General features: G+C 42.8%; 1 protein-coding gene across 3 annotated transcripts in view; it reads right to left on the minus strand.

The window, feature by feature from the left end:
* Positions 1-22,474, minus strand: part of LOC117245777 (diacylglycerol kinase delta) — a 122,195-nt gene that overhangs the window by 45,152 nt on the left and 54,569 nt on the right. Inside the window, exon 1 of one of the 3 annotated variants that reach the window (XM_033609279.2) lies at positions 10,387-10,681. The exons of the other annotated variants lie outside the window; for them this stretch is intronic. Coding sequence (XP_033465170.1) covers positions 10,387-10,542 — 156 coding nt within the window. The 5' untranslated portion in view covers positions 10,543-10,681. Of the gene's footprint in view, positions 1-10,386; positions 10,682-22,474 lie in introns of those variants that run through there. 3 annotated transcript variants of the gene reach the window in all.

Below are 22,474 nucleotides of genomic sequence, written 5' to 3' on the forward strand. Positions count from 1 at the left end.
GTTTTGAATCAACTAAACTTTACAGCACTTCACAGAAACCCTGCTGCTAGTGTTCTGGACGAGCAATTGCAGAGTGACACAAACACACCACTGCACAAGTATAAACGCTCACAACGGCATAGCTACAGTGTAGGCTCTGCCACAGGAATATGAATCTCACTTTAGTTTGACCGCGTATAATGACTGTGTATAATTTTGATCTTGTCCAGTAGACTCTGTTCAAGACCTTAAATTAAGATCTCTGGATATCTCTTGGCATTTTTTAACATCAGAGTCCAGTCCTCTCCTGTATATGATGTGCCCAGATCAGGGTCCCACACCCCTTTAAGGGTGGAGGCAGAATTGGTTTAATGCTTAGACTGAGGATAACACTGTCTCCAAATATAACTTGTGTAAATCATTTAGTTTTAACCCACAAGCAAATAAACTTCTGAGCAACTGTATTCAAATCTGGTTATTTTGGCTGACGGTTTCTTGGTTGTTTCATGGTTGCAGGCCAAAATTCCTATATCACAAACATTAAAGGCTCTCAGGGAGCACACGGCTCAGACTTGTATTGACGTGTAACACAATTTTGCGGCCATGGAATGAAATGACAAAGAATTGCTAAAAGGAAAGAGGAAGAGAGGGGTAAAGGATATTGTTTTTGTTATCTCCAAATCACGAGCACACTCCTAAATTGCACCGTAATAAAAAAAAAAAAAAAAAAAGGAAAGGACAGACAATGACAAAAGACTCCCTGCTTTCCACAATAAAGGCATGTTGTTTATCTAGTGCAATCAACCAGAGTTCTCAGCAGGCCTTAACCCAGAGCAGTTGGCTCAGCAGTAACTTGGCAGGGTCTCCACATTGGTGCATGATCCGGGAAATCTGCCCTGAAGGAAGAACTCAAGACTCAGACGGGAGGTTTGCCACCTGCATGACAACTACCAACGAGCCAACGAGCTGACAGCAGGACAAGAGAAAGTCTGTGAACTTCTAAATGGAAGACAGAAAGTGAAAGTGTGTGTGACAAAGCAAAAAGCACAATGTGAAAATGGCATCAAGGTTATATCTAATCTGGGTTTTCTCCAAGTACAAGACTCTTGAAATGACAAGCGTAAAAGGGACCTTAGTTAATGTTACTCTACACAAAGAAGAAGTGATGTATCGCTGGGTTTAGCATTACCACAAAAAGTGCATATATGTTCCACATTTTCATTTCCTCATAAACACAATGGTAATTCAGTAAGTTACAGTTACAACAACCAAGCTGTTCCCCATGCTCTTGAAAAAGATAACTGATACAGCCTACTGACAACTAGTCCTATTAATACACTACAGTTTCTCAGTTACATTACCAAGCTAAATGAACTAGAGTGTGGTGAGGTGAGGTGAGGTGAGGTGAGGTGAGGCGGGGTAAACTTTAAAGTCTCTAAGGGGCAATTTGAGATACAGTAGTCATGAGTGCAACAAATCAGACAGTACAACACACAGTATCCAGTATCAGCATTAGCTTGTAAAGTTGCTGGCTATGGGCATAAAATCTCAACACCTTTTTACAGAGGGTGGTGTCAAGTATTAAAATATCGACTAGGCCAAATTCGATAAGCTATTCCCATATTTAAATCATGACACTTTTATAACGTTAGCTATTTATTCATTTAAGACCGATGGATTAAGCATTTTGGAATATTTTGTCAGGCTAATATTCAATGGCACCAAACAATGCTTCTAATCCCCAAACTAAGGTATCAAAAAGCATTGATAACATAGTTTGGGGAGGGGTACAGATTTCCATGGGGTCCAGATTTCTCCTTAGTTATTAGTTCAAGGTCCACAGTTTAATTTCAGCATCATAATTGCATTTTGCCATGTTGTAGAGCTAGTTTGCTGTCTCTGTCAAGTAGTCACTCACTCTACAGCAGGAAATGGCACTTCAAATTAAAAGCTCTGTCCTGGAAATTCACCGTACTTAAAAATAAAGTGTGTTTTTTACAAACTTGTGGTCCATTCAGAATGGACCCTCTATCCATTTTTGGACCATGACCCACCAGTTGGGAACCACTGGTATAAAGTACTGCAGGAATGTGTCCTAAAACACTGAAATGACTTAGCATTTCAGCACTCCTGGTTTCCGTCAATGGGTTTTATGGTTAGATGCCTGAAATAAGGTCTGTGGTTACCACAAGCTAAGAGACATTCACGTTATGTTCTATGACAAAAAAAATATGTCAGGAAATACCCCACTCGTGAATTCGGAAGCTTTACACGTCTTAAAAAGGATGGTTGCTAACAAGTAGCTAAATTAAGTTCCTGAATGTAACCACCCTAAACACGGCTCTACCGCCTTGTTGTGGTGGTGACGTTGAAGTCATGCAACCATAGTGTAGTTCGTTTATAGCCTAACGTTAGCCTTAGCATTTAAGCTTCAAAAATCATAAATGTGGTGTTAATTAGTGGAGATTGCTTAACAAAACTATAATAAACCATTGTTAGCCACAGAGCTTATTTTCTGCAATAGTCCAAAATATAATGAAAAAAATCTGACTGGCTTATCGTCAAGGGAACCAGAGTGATGCTAACTTCAATGGTGGCCTACAAATAAACGTCATCCTTGCTCCACTCTATTGGCTACAACATCAAAAATGATACGCAGCCAAATTGCTATCAAGTTGCTAACTAGTGCTGTTGCTTGCTAACGTTCCTGTACTAGCTACTGACTTGTACTTGTACAGTACTTAGGTTTATGTTACTTGTCTTGTCTGTTAGCTTGTAAGCTTTGTTTCTCACATCTCGTGCATTACTCTTCTGGTTGAGAAGTTAGCTTGTTAGCTAACTGCATTTTATCCTACAGTAACTAGCATGACCATCGACTATTATCTTGAACGAGTGGTCTTCCTGATGGTGCAATTTGAGGTAGGTGTTCCCACTTCTTTCTAACGTCTTTAACAATATCCTGCCATCTTTAGATCCCCTCTCCTTTCCATAGATTTACATCCCTATGTTTTCCTCTCTAACTCTGTTTCCCTTTCAGCCACATTAATTCTGTTTATATGTCTCTTCCCCTCCTCATCTCTCTTTCTATCTCACTCATTTATCTTACTGGTTTTATCTCTTTCCTCTTCATTTTACGGTCTCACTTTCTTTCTGTCTGTCTTTGCAGTTATGGCCTTGGCTGTCTCAACAGCAGGAGTAATACAAGTCAAAGGTACCCTGGAATCAAATCAAATTCAGTGCTCCATCACCATTTCATTTCTCAACTCTTATCTCTCTGTGTGTGTTTGTGTACATGTGTGTCCATGTGATATCCTGCCTTGTAATGACACAAAACGCTTCTAGTGCTCCCGCAGTGCATGTGTCTGTCTCAGAATAAATGTGCTTTTGTCCCCAGAGGGAGAGCAAAATCTCATATTGTCACACTGTTACAGAGACAGAGAGAGGAAGAGGACGGGGAGGATTGATGGTGGAAACCATGACAGATAGCCCAATGGTACGGATCATTAGTAGGAAGAGATAGGAAAAAGAAACAGAGCTGTGACAGCGGCGAGGGGCGAAGACGGAGGAACACAAAAAGGTACGATGCTGGAGTTACAACAAACAGGGACTCTGGGGAGTCGACATGAAAGCGAATAAACAAAAGAACAAGGAAATGCCTTGAGGAGGAGGAAGAAAGGAGAAAACACACAAATAAGGTGTAAAGGTCTCTTTGACTGAACCACCTGACACGTTGGAGATAACGGTGAGGTGTAACACACTTCTTCCACCAATCAAGCTTATCGTGGTTGCCACAGGAACACCAACAGGAGCCGTCAGTCAAGAAGCTAATCAAAGTGGTTTTGTTTGACAAAAGCGGCTAATGACATAGCAACCACTGATATAGCTGAAGGACATACAGTACCCAACAGTTAGACCCAACTCAGGATGTTGCAATCTAACTTAAAGAGGCTGGTGGCTGCTTTTTAAGTGTCATATCACTAATCCCCAACTGCTAACATCTGTCTAGGCTAGCTTACTTTCCTGTGAAAATGTCTTTTAGCCATTTAGCAAAATACAAACTATGGAAAATACATGCAACCCCCTGAGCATTTTAGTTTGAAATTAGTACTTGAATCTTTAAGTTTTAGCTTTAAAAAGTTGCCTTTTTCACACCTGGTACTATTATGTGTCTTGGCTGATCCAATCACAAGTGGACATTTCTAAGTACAATTGTACGCATGCTGATCCAATCATTTAAACCGTTGCTAATGTGGTCTGGGACGCATTTGACCCCATATCTTTTGCACTGGAAAAGATGCATCCAACAGGGACTACGTCATCAATGCAGGACGTTGCGGTTGTTTTGCTGACAGCGTGCTAATGATCTACGACTTGCCCATTTTACTCCCAGTTGGATGAAGTGTTGCATGACCGTTCATTGTTTTGCCCTTCGGAATAAAACACATCAGCAGCACAGTGGTGCAGTGGTTAGCACTGTCACCAAACAGCGAGAGTGTTCCTGGTTTGAACCTTGGGGTGGGGGAGACCTTCTGTTTGGAGTTTGCATGTTCTCCCCGTGTCAGCGTGGGTTTTCTCCAGGTGCTCTGGTTTCCTCCAATGAACTGAAGGACTGGTGACTCTAATTGGCCGTAGGTGTGAATGTGAGTGTGAATGGTTGTCTGTCTCTATGTGTCAGCCCTGTGATAGTCTGGCACCCTGTCCAGGCTGTACCCTGCCTCTCGCCCAATGTCAGCTGTGATAAGCTCCAGCGCCCCCGCAACCCCTCACAGGATAAGCAGTTACGGAAAATGGCAAGAATGTGGACATATTATATATATGCAAGGAGCCCAAAAAGCATCTACCTCATAGACCACCATTGTAAAAGACACATCTCTATTGAACTAAATAGGCACCATCTTGGAGTCAGGTATCTACCGGTAGTTATTATTACACATCTATGGCAGGACCCTTTCACCTTCTAGCAAAAGTGACGTAGACAGTAATGAAATCTGAACATAAGTGTACAGCTGGAGACGCATGATAGACAAGTGTGAATGACGACATGTCTCGGCTGTCCACTTGTGTTTGGATCATCGAAATGCATGTTTCCGATGCATGTTTCGCCCTAAACAAACCAAAAGAGGACCTAACTCAAAAGGAGTAGCTAGTAATCAAAAGCTAAATTGAAATTTCAACTAAATAAATGATTAAAAAAAAAGTAAGAGACAATATAAATAATCCTGGCTTAATCAGAGGACCGATGGTGTATCAACCTGGTATCCTTCTTATAACAAATCTAATAGAGGTGTTGGTAAAGTATCAGTATGCATCAAGTAGGGCTGTCAGTTCTTCAGAAAGGTATTTGTTTCTTAAGAGTGTAGGTGATTTTTTCAAGTGGAATGCAGCTGTTCATTTCCCAGAACCACCTGGCTATGGGAAGATGGGTATCAGACTTCCACGTCATGGCTATGCACTTCCTGGTAATGCTCAAAGCTTGTTCCTAAAACCTCTTTGGAAGTGCCATACAGAAGCACTAATGGTTGTAAAGTTCCCCAGTTGGCAAATTTGTGGGTCCAATGGAAAAGCGAATCCTAAAAGTTTTGTTATGGCTTCACTGAAGTCGCATCAAAATCCATGTTACTACCAGGTGTAAACAGGTTTGATAAAATGCTGTTGAGCCCATACCCTAGAGTGGAACCCAAACTTCTCTATCAGGTAAAAGATTTGTGTATGTGTGTGTCACTAAAACCAAGACTGTTGGATACAACATGTACAAACACACTGTTTTAGAAGGGTGTTTCGAATATTTTATTCACTATTTATATCATGAGGGTAGACTAATTATCACACAAACTACAGCCTCACAACTGACCATAAAATAGAATACATCATCAGAAGATAATAACCTTCATGACGGGAGGATTTATAGCCAGGCTGATGTATTCGACTGTGTTAGCTTTAGCTAAATTACACTGGTATATAATGAACAACATACAAGGGAAGTAATAAACAAACCTTGAAAGATACCACAGTTGAAGTGTGCTCAATCACACGGAGAGCAATCCAACCTTATTCCCATTCACAGGATAGAATCGACCATATATTCACCTTGGTCTCATCTCATGAGTCATGCTCGAGCTGCACAAAAGAAACGACAGCAACTGAGAAGAATTAACCCTGAAATCTCAGAGACATGTTCTTTTTATTATGTGTGCTCTTACAGATGGGGATAGACGCTTTTGTGGTGACACTATTGGGGCAAACTAAGCAGGGTAGATTTGATTTGTATGGTGGAATCTGCATCGGAGTATGACCGCTTTAACACGCAACTATCATTTAGAGCTTTGGAATTAAATTTGCTCATTTTACAGGCAATTAAATCTGCAAAGTGCAAAGTTTAACCACATACACAGGATTGCTATGGAAACAGGAGATATAGAATCAACTGCTTTTACTCAGGGTAATCATATTTATGCACACAGCTGCAACATGTGTGACCTTCTCACAACACCTCCTGAGCCATTACTGCACCTTGTAATTTTAATCAAGTTGCCTGATTAAATAAGCGCAAGGTTTCCTTCTGGTTGGGTAGCCGCAGAGGGGCATATCAGCAGAGCAAAGAAAGCACACGTGTGCTGTACATATGCCGCATACGCACAACATATAGCGATGCAAAGGTCAGGTTCTGTACCAACGGTCATACTGTAGCCACACCCCTGATGGTGTTTTTCTCGCGTCTCTTCTCCAGCTAAGATGTTGTCAGACAGATCAGTGTATTCATTAGAGCAGGACTAATTACATCACAACAATCAGCCCCAGCAGACCTGATCTGCACACATACACTCACACACACACACACAGAGGAGCTCTGAAGTGGATATGCACACAAGAGCACATTAACACATAAACTTACTCATCTGCAAAATGTGCACACAGTCAAACAGAGCTCTGAAGTGCACCCACACACAAATCTGACTGATTCAACCCTTTCCCTCTCGTCGTTTCTTAGAGTCAGCTGCATTAAACAACCCAAGCGAGCGCACACACACAAGTACGTGTCCGTCTACCCCAATCCCGCCAAATCACACACATAGCCCTGCACGACTGATGAACAAATCACTGGAGTTTGATTTATTTCCTGGACAGCTGAGTGACCTGAGGACCAACATGTGGACAAGTTTGCAAGCAGAGAAAAAGCGCACCATCATGCAGCTCCTTGTCATCAGGTGCAGAGCTCTGGTAAGGCCCCAAAACATATTGCAAGCGAAAGGCTGACGTGTTTCCTCGCACCACTTCTCCTTCTCTTCCTTCTGTTATTTCAATAGTCTATTGTCCTGTGCACGACAGGTTTGGCTGAGCTGGCTGTGCCCCTCGGTGCATCCAGTGCGCACAGCAGTCCACGGCTATGTGGCGCACAGATGATGACTATTGCTATTCGCTGCATCTTACGAACATCTCTCCCACTGCTGGGTATAGAGGCAAACACTGCCAACCAAGTTGCTTTGCAGCCCCCAATCTCTTTCTTTCTGTCCCTCTCTCATGCACGCTCTCTACACTACAAAGGCGCTTGCACATGATTGCCGATTTGCCGACACTACAGCGCTCGCCATCAGCTTGACCCAATGCTGGTCTCTCCTTCATCTTGCAGTCGGATCTGTAAATTTTTCTGCGCCCCATCTGCGTTCTACTGTAAAATCATTGGCTCTTCATGTAGGGTGACCATATTTTGATTTCCAAAAAAGAGGACACTCAGCCGGCCACGACATAGCCTACTTAAATGATACTCGCAGTTTACTCAAAGATGCCTTATAATTTTAATATATTTAAAGTTTATATGTATGGATAGAAAATTCAGTTATATTACAAAATAATATCTCTCAAAGACAGACATTCAGATAGGCCCCTATAGGAGACACATACACACACTAGAGTGTGGCGATCCGAGCCCGACGGTACCCGACGGGTCGGCTGGGTTTCGTCAAAAATATAGCTATAAATTGTATTCGGGCTCGGGTCGGATTCGGTCAGCTTTCAGTGAAAATGTAGTGTAAAAATAAATAAAATCCTATTGTCTGTCCTGTTTGTTGCTTGGGCACTGTTATTTACGCGACAACACCTGAACATAACACACACAGACACACATTGGCTGTTTGTTTCTACCTCTCTCCTGTCTGGAAGTCTCGGACCTCCAGCCGCCCGCCTCCACCTTGTTTAAACACTGAAAATAAAATAAAAGAGGGAGACAGGTTTTTCCTATTTTATCTTATTTTGTTTAATTTCTCCCTCTCCTCTCGCTAGAAGCATCGGACCTCCCGCCTCCTGCTCCCATCTCAAACACGGAGGTCTCCCTCTCCGCAGCTGAGCACCCACGGCGCACGTCCAGCCTGTTATATAGCGCGTAACCACTGTGTGACACAAACTCTTTGGTCATTAAATAATGTCGGGCTCGGTTCGAGTGCGGACAGAAATATGCGGCCCGTGCCGCACTCTAACACACACACACACACACACACACACACACACGGAAAACCGGACATTATCATCAGTTTATAAAAACCCCCCGGACGCCCCGGACGGGACGTGAAAAGTGGACATGTCCGGGCAAAAGAGGACGTTTGGTCAGCCTATCTTCACGGAAAGGTCAGCGTCAAATAGGGTCGAAGTTCAACAAAATTGAACTTTCGGCATCGCGTCAAAATGCCAGTGAAGCCCACAACGCAACGCCGAAGTAGCAAAAGTATGTCAGCGTTAACGCCAGCTTCCGTAGGAAAACAATGGCACAGCGGGCATCAAGAGATTTTTAACGCTTAATGCTCCTTGTTACGTCACTTTCCCTCGTTCAGTCCCCATCAAAACGCCTGCCATTTACGCACCAGAGCCCAAACTCAGCAGGTTGGGTCCGGCCCAATCTGGCTCGAGCAAGAGTTAGACGTGATTCAATGTAGTGAACATTAGCTGCCACTGATAAGGGCAAACAGGGAAGATGAAGCTATTTAATACGACCAACTTCTCTTCTTCTTTGCAATGACAGAGTACAGGAATAAATATCTATGTGCTCAGAGAAAAGTTCCTCCTATTCATGGTACTGACAGTTTGATTGATTCCTTTGTATTTAAATGCTGCAAAGTTATGAAAGCTACAAATTTCTAACATTCTAACAGGACATTATGTGACTGTCGGAACATTTATTGTTGTTTTGTTGGAGAAGCTGTGATTGTTTTATTGTTCATGGATCCAGTCTGACTTCAGACTACTGTTTAAGGCTGAGAAGATCAATCTATCAGTTATTTTTTTCTCAGTTATCTGATTCATCCTGCAACCTATAAAACAGAACTATAGACAGAGTGATGTCTTGAGTATCAAACACTCAACCACCCCTCAAGGGTATTGTCGTAATGTCAACAAATCTCACGAAAAGACCGAAACAAACAATGAATTGATTCTACTTTCTGTATACCCAAAGCCTGACACAGCTTGTTTCTCTTTTCAAGTGTTCCATAGCTATTTAAAATCTATTAAAAAATCATAAATGAGTAACAAAGTAGAAAAGAGTCCCTACTATATACTACTATAACGTTTCTTATTCGGGATGTTCTTAACAACTTCCCAAAAGAGAAAACACTCAGTAAACACACAAAATTGAGCACAATTTAATCCATACGTTCAAATATTGTCCGAATAAATATTGCATATACCGTCAGAGCTACTCGAAATTGTAAGATATTCTTCATTAACCAAAATAAAATAATAAATAAATAAAAGCTAACAAATAACATTTATTGGAAAGAATATGCTTTGGGGAAAAAAGATCTTGAAATGTGTCTGATTATTATGATCGCATTTTCGTTGCGTGAACACAACCACATAAAACAATAATATTTTTAATAATAAGTTCATTCAACATGTATTTTTGGTGCTGACTGGGGACAACAGCAAAACTTCATCAATTAGTCAACTACTCCTGCACATCGCTAATGTAATGTTTGTTAAAAAAAACATAGGAAAGGAAATTATGGATTGATTAAAAATATTTATGACTATTTGTGAAGATTTATTTCTTCAATAGAAACCAATGGGCTGAGTGTTTCAGAATGAGCAGGAGAGAGGTGAACGAACACATTGTTAGTTTTGTTCTTTCCACAGAATGTTATTTTTGTAAAAATAAAATATAAAATTGAAAAGTGACTAAAAAAGTTTGTACTCTACCGACATGATCTCTTCCATCTCCAGCAGCACATAAAATGGCACATGTGTTACCACACAGACGCAGTGCAAATACAGAATTAGCCAGTTCAAATAGTGACTTTAAACCAACACTAAATCACTACACACCCACTGCTGGAGGGTTTTGAGCTACTTTAAATCTGTCAGAACAAAACCACAATCAGAACCAAGACCTATCATCTATTGTCTCTCTCACACACTGACCTCTCTCACCAGGCAGCCCTCCTGTAACTTCTCAATGTGACTGGACTCCAGTTGGTCATCGTGGCTGAGCTGGTCGTCGTCCTCATGCTCTCCCCCCTCGCAGCGAAACAACAGGGGCGCTATGCAGCACCCACTGGGCTGACACAACCCCGGCATTGGCAGCGCTCACTTATGACCTCACTGTCTGTTCTAGTGAAGCACTATAGTAATATATGTACCTCCAGTAGGTCAACCACTCTCAGGCGTAAATGGAGACAAAGTTGATCTCTCTATTCAGATCTGTCTTTACCCATCTTTCTCTTCTTCCACTACTTTAAAAAGGTTTGTTCTACCTTTCCTACACAAACTTTCCTCTCAGTATCGCTCCCTCACACACCCAGCCTCAGCAGTAACTCTTCTTTCACAGCAGCAGCTCCTCACACAATACATTCCTACTTCCTCACTCTCAAACTTCCCCTGCCAGGTAGCCACGCCCCCTCAGGTGTGCCATATGACACACCTCTTTCGTCTGTGTGTGTGTGCGCCTCTCTCTCTCTCTCTCTCTCTCTCTCTCTTTCTCTCTCTTTCTCACACGCACACACACACACACACACACACACACACACACACACACACACACACACATACATACACATACATACACACGCATATCCTGGAGATAAGGCGGAAAATGCAAACAAGTTCTTACCCTGTATGGCACACACACCTGAGAGGGGCAGTGTGTGTCTGTGTGTGCATGTAAGAACAAGCCTATTTCCTGGGGGCTATAAATAGAACTGGAAGAACCTGTCTGATTGGCAATAAGCACGCGCGCGCACACACACACACACACACACACACACACACACACACACACACGCAGAGAGTCAGTCACATCATGTCAAACAGATGGGGAGGTTAATGGCACATCACTCTGCTTATAAGAGCTGAAAACGTCACTACAATCACACAAACTCGTGTCCTGCCAGCCTACAGGAGCTCTGTGTGTGTGTGTGTGTGTGTGTGTGTGTGTGCGTGCGCGCGTTCATGTCTGCTGCCTACGCGCCATCATCGGACTGCTTTCAGTGTCAGATCAGTGTCTCATCTGCCAAGTCAAATTACAGCGAATATGTGTGTGTGTTTGTGTGTGTGTGTTTGTGTGCGTGCATATGTGTGTGTGTGTATGTTTTCTGCCAGTCGGCATATCATTCCGTCTTTAATGAGCAGAAACATGCTGTTCCCTGCAGACTCACTCACTGACACCAACTCTCTCTCCCTCACTGTCTCTATGTCTCTCTCTCCGTCGCTCCGTCCATCTGTCTGTCCCCCCCCTCCACCCCAATCTGTTTTTTCCTTTCCAAAACCTTCTCGTCCCGCCCACATCTTTCTCTCCATCCAAATCACTCGTGGTTAAAATCAATTTGGAATCAGGTCAAAGAGATTCATTAGCGACTTTAATGAGTCATGCAGCAAAGTTATTATTGTGAAATGACTCTGATGATGGGGATATTATATCTGTGTGGTCCCTTTGTGCTGCTGATACACACAGGGTGTCAACAGGTGTCAGATGTTTCAGTTCAATGCCTTTTCAGACTTTCTGAAGACAAATTTAAACAACTTTCAGACTGATTTTTGGACAAATAATCATTTTGAGAATACATTTAACACTACAAAATGATCACTTTAAACAGTTTGTTGGCCTGTTTGGACCAGACAAAGCTAATCGTGTTAAGATGAACCTGAGTAAAATCTGTTTTTGAGTCCACAAATTAGTGCCAGAAGCTAAAATGCTAATGTAATTAGACTGAAGACGGATTATTCTATTTTGTCCAAATAAAAAAAGAGATATAAATCAAGGAGAAGAAAGAGCAGAAGGACAGATAGAAACATCCTCGACATTTTAATTATTCAAATGACATTTAGGACCCTGATACATTCTAGGTACAAGTGCATGGTGAATGATTACAGAAGAGGACTCCTGCTTTATATTCATACATGACACATTGATACTGTTTAAAGCAGTAACATTAGGTTCATATTTCCAAAAGTAAACCAGATAGAATTAACCCTGTCCTGTCCTTCCTTAGCTGAATTTAGCTGTCTTCCAAAACCATTACTGAAATTGATACTTGAGAAAATGAGTTGTTTTTTTTTGTTTGTTTTTGCTTAAAAGACAGTTAATGAGATGATAAGTATGGAGCCCTTTCTGTTTTTTGTTTTTTTTTGAGAAACCAGAGTCTCCACCTCTATGACAGCGAGTTAGGGCCATTTACAAGAAGAAACTCGGATGTTCTCTGAGATTATTAAGTCATAAATTGGAAAGAAAAAACTCAGAAATGTAGTCTAAGAAAACTGTATCTCAGAGAGTTTTGTCTTGTAAGTGTACGACATTCATCTCGGAAATTAACTAGAAATTAATTAGAGTTAATTGGAGATTAACAATCTGGGAGTTTTTTATAGGAATATTACCCCCCTCCCCTAGCTCCATATATACTTTTTTCAACTTACAACGGCCCTTTTACATCGTTGTACATCTGAGTAACTGCTTCTAACTCTTATTATTATGTATTAGATTAACAGTAAAAAGTAAGCTTAAGTTTAATGTAACATTTTGGCTGATTTTATCTTATTTAAAATATATCGTCATGGCTGATAAGTAACAAGAAAGAACCGCGCGGACTCAAAGTGGGCGCCCGCAAGCCCTGTGCACGCAAAGCTCAGATTTTACGACCGCGCAGACTCCGCTCCGCGCACCAGTGACTGCTCGGCATGTATTTTTCACATTGCGGGGATTTTTCATGGACATTTTTACAGGAAACTACAATGTGGAAGTGCGCTCGACTATGAAAGCCCCAATGACTGCGGACATTCCTCGCGGAGTCCGTTCCGCTTACAGTACGCCTGAGTATGTTCAGGCCTTAAGGCAGTGGTTCCCAACTGGTGGGTCGCAGGTCCATTCTGAATGGACTGCAGGTGACCTGCTAACTTGTTGAGTTTGTAAAAAACACACTTTATTTTGAAGTACAGTAGATTTCTGGCACTGCGCTTTCATTTTGAGGTGCCATTTCCTGCAGTACAGTGAATGACAGCTACTTGACGGAGACAGCAAACTAGCTCAACAACATGGCCAAATGCACGTATGGTGCTAAATGTATTAAACTGTGTGGACCTTGAACTAATGACTAAGGAGAAATCTGGACCCCGTGGCTGGACCAGTTGGGAACCACTGGTCTAAGGTCTCCCTTACATGGCTTCTCTCCCTGAGAACTATAAAGGGTTTTCACGTATAAAAAGTCCTGCTTAGTATGTAGTGTATAGCATCCTTACTTGTCTGGGATAAGGGAGAAACAGTATCATATTGAAAATGACCATAGAGAGATGACTGACAAATGAAGACCTAAAGAGGGAACAAGATACCACACCTACCAAGCCATCAACCCCAATATATGTGACCATCCTCTTTATACCAGCAGTACACTCTACACTGAAGACCATCTGAGAATCTCACAGATTGTGAGTGGAAATGGGGAGATGGAGCCGTACACCACCAGAACAACATGTGTGTTGCTGTGAGACTGGCATACAAGATGTAGAACATACACTTGAAGAACTGAGCTCACTCTTCGTGGACACCGATAAAAGAAGTCTTGTCACATGCATGTCTTGCGGGGCCTCAACTAAATGATGGGACCCTGTGTTGTTAGTTGTATTACCTTATAATTTTTTCACTACTGGGTTTATCTTATATATGACTAACTAACCAACTAACTAGAATGCAGACTTAACTTCACAAGAAGCAGTAAAACTGGGGCACCCAGCAGCTCAGTGGGTAGAGTGAATGCCCCATGTACAAAGGCAATGTCCTTGTTGCAGCGGCCGCAGGCTTGATTCTAGCCCACGGCCCTCTGCTGGAAGTCGTCCCCCCTCTCTTCCCCCCTCATGCTTGAAACTGTCCCGTCATTAAAGGTGAAAAGCCCCAAAATTAATCTTAAAAAAGCAGAAGAACTAAAGGGTATAAGTCATTCATACAATAGACTATTTTGCCATGTTCAGCCCAACATCAATCTCCTCACTGACTGAGTGGGAGCACCCAGCACAGAGAGCTCTGGTAAAGAAACTCAAGGTGATTCTGCTACAAAGGTCAGCCTTGCTTTTTTGCCTTAACACGATGTGACGTCATCAGGCAGTTCAATGCCAATACAACATGTGCAAGAGTAATTTGTAGCGTGGACAAGGTCAGTGTGCTGTTTACTTTGGGATCACCTAGGCGAAGGATCAAACACACAGACAACACTGTAAAATCTTATCTGGTAGTGTTAGAAAACTGCCCCACAGTGTTTTGGCATTTCAGCAGCCTTAAAACTCATCAATTAACTGAATTACTCTTATAATACTTCCTGGATTGTTGCTTGTTTTTCTCACTAGTACCAACATACCCCCAGCAATGCATGAGAGTTGACTCTAGGTACAATGAATAGACCTTTATTTGATGATCTAAAGGATCTCTCTGGTGTGTACTCTACTTTAAAATCAATTCTTTGTTTTATTGGGAGCCAGTGTAGAGAAGATAAAATAGGAGGTATGTGGTCAGACCTTTTTAGTTTTTGTTAAAACTCTGGCTGCTGCATTCTGAATAAGCTGGAGTTTATTTAATATCTGCTTTGTGGGCCTGGTCTCACTCCGAAATAGTCGAAATTCTGCGCTTGGGCAGTGACTTGTGGCGTCGGAAACCAGCGAAAAAAGGCATACTTTAACGTCAGCATGTTACGTTGCCAGTTGCTGTTATTCTTTAACGGCGCCTAGCGGTGTCAAGAGAAAAGCGGCGGGACAAGGACGAAAGTTAAGATGGCAGAAGTCTGACTGGGCCAAGCGTGAGGGTTTTTTGATGGGTCCAACAAACACCGACTTTCACTTGAGAGAGCGCTGTCCCGTAAGATTCTAAGGCCAAACCCTGTTCTTTTTCCTAAACCCAAACATGTGTTTTTGTTGTTGAAGGAAAAAAAACATCAATTGGCAATGTTGCACCAACGTAGTGTGTTTATATTGAAAGAGACTGTATGTTAACATTAAATTTCCTGTGAAAACAGAAGTGTATCTTGAAAGAAGACAATGCATGTAACAGGCCAAACTTGACCGAACGCAACCAACACACCCAGGGTACCTTGAACATCGTTTGTGGACGTGGAAAGTCCATGACGAGGTCAGAGTGAGAATGTGTTGTGTGAACCCACACAAGTAGGCAACTGGCATGGGGTCAATATGGGCCCATTTTTCATCCCATCTTCTACCCACATGGGCCCCTACATACACATGTAGGCTGGGATTTAGCTAATTAGTATCTTGAAAGAAGTCAATGCATGTAACAGGCAGAACTTAACACAGTGTCCCAGAACATCAACAACAAACGCACCCAGGGTACCTGGACGTGGAAGGTCCATGACCAAACGTCAATATGTGACGAGGTCAGAGTGAGAATGTGTTGGGTGAACCCACACATGTGGCCGATTGTATTTTGAAAGAAGACAATAACAGGCAGAACTTGACACGGCGTCCCAGAACATCAACAACCAACACACCCAGGGTACCTTGCACATCGTATGTGGATGCAGAAAATCCATGACCAAGTCTATGACCAAGCACGTCAATATGTGACGAGATCGGAGTGAGAATGTGTTGGCTTTGTCAGTCCAGTGAAAAGTGTGTTACGGTAATCCAGCCTACTGGAAATAAAAGCCTGAACCAGCTTTTCAGAGTCTGACTGAGACAAGGATCATCTAATTTCTGATATATTTCTGAGGCGATAAAATTATACCCAAGTTTTTGAGTATCACATGAGAGGAAACACTGAAGATGTTTGCTTTTGGGCTCATTTACTGAAATAAGTCTGAGTATCACAATCACTTTGATATATTTTTGAGGAACACAAGAGGAAAATAGTGAACAGTGAATATCTATCTAATCCAGTTAATCTTTAAGTAAATCTGCATATTACTGAAGAACAAACTTGGTGTATGAGAGACTAATTTTAAAGATTTACAGTATGAAGCTCAGGTTTTTCCTACACATTGGACAGCAGCTGTTTATTCATGAGTTACTGGAATCGACACAGACACGCTGACAGGTGTGTCTTTGCCAGAACTAATTAAAACCGACGCACGCTGGCTGTAGCAAACACTGAACCCCCTGACCTTTCAAATATGGCCATGTTTCTGTAATGACGAGGCCACGGTGTCCCAGGGCGGACATCGCAGGAATGCTAAATGAAGCTTGCCCGATGTCACCAGCTGTGGTTTGAATGAGAACAGCTGCAGTTGCTCGTTTTGTCCAGCAGATGGCAGACTGGGAGAGAGAGATGGGGGTGGGAAAAAATGAAGGAGAGGCAAGGTGACAGGGTGCACAGGGAGGGAAACAGAGATGAAATGAAATGAAGGCTTAGAGAGGAGAGGGAAGAAAGAAAAATTAGACAGACACATGAGAGGGACTGAAAAAGAGGAGGAGAGGAAGAAAGAGTGGTGCAGTCATTTATATCCCTCAGGTTTGGCTCGGTTTTAACTCCTCACAGCCTCCCAGCTGTGTGCGAGTGTGTTGGTTTATAAATAGAAACACACACTGGGTTCCCCTTGTGGACATACAAATCCATCTCTACACTCAGATCATGAAAAGCTCATGTTTCTGTGAGGTTTTATCGCCTGGAAGCATTTGTTTTAAACACTCTGCAACACCACACGGGTGGGGTTTAGCGCACAAGACATCCAAGGATACTTAAGCAGCACAGACACACATCTGTGTGCATGTTTAATGTGCTGTTTCATGCCCGAGTCACAAGCAGACGCCACCTGGATCGCCCTGATGATGCAAACCCCACCCATCTGGCACCCGGAGGTGGTTAAAACAAACACAGAGGATCATTTGAGAATAACAGCTGACCCCAGAGTCTGGCATTGTTAATTACACATATTCTCTCTTTTTCTCTCTCTGTCTTTTTTTTTTTTGTTGTTTTTTATGCTTCCTGACATTTTAAACGTGGTAATGCAAAGGCATGCGGGGTTGCCATGGTAACGGCCCGACTTTCGAAATCAGCCTTCAAGCTTGTGAAATGTAAGGACACATACAAATAATAAAAAGTAGAATTTATCACTCTTTTCACTTGGACGTTTTCTCTTGTGTTGATCGAACACGAAAGTCAACCACGCTCCGTGTGTGTGTGTGTGTGTGTGTGTGTGTCTCACCTGTCCTTGACAACTTTTATTAAGCAAGAAATTCTATGAAACTGCTGCAAGAAAACGGTACGAGACACGACACCGCGGATCATTAGAGACAGAGACGGCTTGCATCATCTGTCGTGCACAAACACGCTGTCTGACCACACACACACACACACACACACACACACAAACACAGTTAGAACAAGGCGTGGGAGGACCTTGCACCATGGCGACCACATCCTGTCTCATGTACCTCTGTGCGTTTATTAATAGATGCACACACTAGTGATATGTGCACAAAAATGAAAACAGCCAGCGAGAATGTTACAACACTCTGTCGTACTTCAGATGGACAGATGGGTAGAGACAGCCAGACGCAACACACACACACACACACACACACACACACACACACACTTACTTTCCATTGCTCTGATAAACAATCAACACACGCATTTCTTCAAGTTGAGGCACATCTCATGTTCGTGTGTTTGCGTGTTTTGGAAATATCATCCAGTTTTGGGCTTCTGCTTATGAGGGGTTGTGCAGTGAAGGACACATAATCTGCTGCTGCTGCTGGTGGGGGGGTGGGGGGGGGGGGGTTGCCTTGGAGCATACGGACCAAATCTGGCTCTGATGCTGCATAATCCTCACACACACACACACACACACACACACACACACACACACACACAGAGCCGAATGAACAGATAAGTCTCTCAGCCAGAAAGAGATAGCTGGTGAAAGAGAGATGGAAGGTTCCCTTAATGTGCTGATGTGATTAGCGTGCTGTCGCTGTCGTCGCTGATTTGTGATGTTAATCATGTTTTAGGATTTTTCTTTTTTTTGGGGGGGGGACTGTCATGGAGCGTTCATTCAAAGAAAGCTTTTACATTTGAAGTGGAGGAGAGAGAGGGTGATGAAAGAAATAAAAAATGGGTGAAGCAGGACAGAGAGGTGGAGAGGAGACGAGAGGAGAGGAGAGGAGTAGGAATAGAGAGGTGAGGTAAATAGGGATGAAAGGAGGGGAAGGAAAAAGGAGAGGATAAAAGAAGAGAGGAGATGATGATGAAAGGATGGTAAAGGAGAGGAAAGAGAATAAAAAAGAGAGGAGAGGGGGGATGAAAGAAAAGAAAAAGGAAAGAAAGGAGAGGAGAAAAGAAGAGAGGAAAGGAGAGAGAAGGAAAAATGAAAGGAGAGGAGGGATTACAGGAAGGGAAAGAAAAGAAGAGAGGAGAGAATGGATGAGGAAAGGAGGGAGAAAAAGAAATGAGAGGAGAGGATGATGAGAGGAAAGGAGAGAAAAGGAAAGAAAAGTAGGCACAAAAGAAGGGAAAAAAGAAGAGAGGAGAACAGAGGAGAGGAGGGATGAAAGGACAGAAAAAGGAAAGAGGAGAGGAGAAAAGAGGAAGAAATGAGAGAGAAGGAAAAATGAGATGAGGAGGGATTAAAGGAGGGGAAAGAAATAAAAGAGGAGAAAAGATGAGGAGAGAATGGATGAAAGGAAGAAAAAATGAAAGGAAAGGAGAGAGAGAAAGAAAAGAAGAGAGATATAAGAGAGCAAAAGGAAAGAAGTGGAGAGGCGAAGAGAAGAAATGAGAGGAGAATACAGATGTGAGGAAAGGAAAAGGAAGGAGAGAAGAGAAAGAGAGGAGGAGAGGAGGGAGGAAAGGAAAGGAAAGGAAAGGAAAGGAAAGGAAAGGAAAGGAGAGTGTGATGTAATGTAGGTGGGGCTGAAAAAGAGGAGAGTAAAGATGGGAGGAGATAAGGAAGGATGAAATATGGGTATGTTGTGTGTGTGTGTGTGTGTGTGTGTGTGTGTGTGTGTGTGTGTGTGTGTGGCTGGTGATTATCCCCGATGATCACACCATGCTGTTTAATCTTGTCTCCCAGCCCACATACACATCAGATGTGGTGGATGCCTGTGCGTGCATGTGTGTGTGTGTGTGTGTGTGTGTGTGTATAAAGACAACATGTATCTGTAACAATGTCTCTGAGGACCTAATGTGCATGTAGATGTGGTTTAGTTGAGGTTTTTACATGAATTTAAATACATTTTCTAAGACATTTAAACATACGTGCTTCAGTGTGTGTGTGTGTGTGTGTGTGTGTGTGAGAAATGTGTGCACGTGTGTGTGCTCTGCAATATTTTGTGGTTTTATGTCCCTGTGCTGTCAAGCTGTAATGACCCTACCCCATGGAATTTGTAACACAGCTTAACACACACACACACACACACACACACACACACAGAGTAAGCAGATAGAAATGGAAGCAAAGACAAAACTGCCTCTCTCTCCTCTCTCTTTCTGAGCCATCGGTCGCATCGTCGTCATGGGAGATGAGAGTGATTTCCACGGCAACCTGTGGGGGCTTTTCCCGCCCTCTCGACTCGTTCCTCTTTAGTCTTGTTTAGAACATAATTGCTGCAGTGAACTGAATCCTGCTGAGCTCCTGTATACACTGCTGACAGTTACATCTATTTTTGAAAATCCCCTAAATTTGGGGATAAATGACTATGGTCAAACCAAAACTGGAATTTCTCAAACTTCTTCTGCATCCTATTTACATTTCTTTTTGTCTCTTTGATGCTTTCTGCTTAAAGTCAATCCCAATACCCCCCCTTGTCCACCACCCCTTAGCCCTTGGCCCTATCCCTAGCCATTGCCCACTACCCCTTGGCCCTTGAAATGAAGCAACGAGGGGTAGGGGTAGAAATCTTTCCCTAGGAATTGAGACACCACTCACTACAGCACTGTGTCGATTACGTTCACTTAAGCATAACTATTTTAAACAGGAAGCTGCGAGCCATCTACATTACCAACCGGCATCTACAATGGAGTCTCCAGTTGAGTTCATCCTACCTATCGCGTTTGCCACATTCATCATGCTTCGTTTGATGAACGTCAGACGACAGGGGACTTCTGCTAGCTAGCTAACCAGCTAACATTACGAGGCAACATAGTTATACTAGCTGGTGTGTATGTAATGTAAAAAGTCCGACAATTTTGCGGAACAGGACAGATGACAGACGCCAGATAGCACGAGCTAGCTAGCTAGTTAGCTAACAAGCAACCTGACGACAGTAACGTTAGCCATGTACTGTATGAACTTTTTTCCTCATTTCTTGCTCGGTGGTAGCCATGGCGACGTCTACCCCTTGCTGGCAAGTCAGCATCTGAAATCCCTCGCTCCGAAGGGCTAGTTTCATACCCACTACCCCTCGTTATGCCCCCTACCCCTACACGCAAAAAGGAATTGGGACACCACTACCCCTCGCAGGAACGCGCACATGTAGGGGTAAGGCTAAGGGGGGGGCAGGTCCTTATATTCCTTCATTAATTTTCTGTAACTATTTATCCTGTTGGGCATCGCGGGGGGGCTGGAGCCTATCCCAGCTGACACTGGGTGAGAGGCAGGGTACACCCTGGACAGGTCACCAGACTATCACAGGGCTGACACATAGAGACAGACAACCATTCACACTCACATTCACACCTATGGCCAATTTAGAGTCACCAGTTAACCTGCATGTCTTTGGACTGTGGGAGGAAGCCGGAGTACCCTGAGAAAACCCACCAAACTCCCTCTTGCTGTGAGGCGACAATGCTAACAACTGTGCAGACATGATGATTGTATCCCAGAACCCAAAATGACAAGCACTGTAAAAACAAGAGACGCAGTGGTGTCCGGTTGGAACAAACCAAATGTCACTTTCTTCTCAATTATTCATAATTTCCTGCCACATGGACAACACATGCTCATTTCCAAACAGGCTGTGGATAATTGGATGTAGTTATTCTTTATGTACGCACACAGTAATGTCCACAAACAAAGGAAAACAAAGGTGTTAGGAGTGCCCCCGTGGCGAGTTAACATCCTTCTCTGTTGAGGGCCACCCTGATCTGAGCCGAGAGGGGCGGAGCATGACCTCACTGCATGCTGTTAAGTGACAAACAGAGACAGAGAGAGCGTAGTACCTCAGCCAGTGTAGTCGCACAAAGTGATGGCCTTGTCCACACGCACACAAATATTAACCACCCTAACCACCACCACCACCTCACAGACTTCACATCATCCTCACTGAGGAGTTTTGAAACGAGTGAGCTGAGGTGTCACCTTTGTCTGCGATGCTAAAAGTCATGACCCGAGTTCATGCAGCAAAAGGCCACAGACTGGAATCAGACCTGCGGCCACTGCGGCAAGGACACTGCCTTCACATATGGGACGCCTGCTCTACCCACTACGACACCAGGCACCCAAACCATCATCATATCTTTTCAATAAAACCTCTATTGAACCTATGGGTACAGACAGTCTGAAGTCATGATGCTGTTAATGATAGGTGGGGACTCTATTTGGGACCCTGGAGCACCTACAGCCAACAGAAGGAGTTTTAACTGCACACAGACAACTCTTTAACACATTTTTAACTATTATCAGAGTAGATATTTCATTAAATTTGAAACACATTAAACATGAAAAATGAAGTTGAACATGGATGCACTCTACTTACTAACTTTGCAAGAGCGTTCAGTGCTACTTTGTAACCTTGAGTTCAGTGGGGTTGCAGGGGAGGGATACTCTGCGTACTTATGCTATAACTACAATAATGTGAGACTAAAAACATAAGAAAGCTAAAAACATATCTGTTCACTTTAGCCTTTAACTAGCTCTGATTGTCCTTATACAGGTCTGAAAGTCTTTCTATTAATGTGTCACGCTGCTGCAACTCTTTTAAAATCTTACTTGATTTTATTATTCATAGTTTTACAACTCTATGATTTAATGAATCAGTTCTGTTTCATGTCCACTGTCTATTTTCATGTGAAGCACTCAGTGCTTATACTGCCCTTACTGTAAAGCATTTCTTGTATGAAAGGTGCTATATAAATAAAGTTTAT

This window comes from Epinephelus lanceolatus, chromosome 22, assembly GCF_041903045.1.
Source record: "Epinephelus lanceolatus isolate andai-2023 chromosome 22, ASM4190304v1, whole genome shotgun sequence".
Taxonomy (NCBI): domain Eukaryota; kingdom Metazoa; phylum Chordata; class Actinopteri; order Perciformes; family Serranidae; genus Epinephelus; species Epinephelus lanceolatus.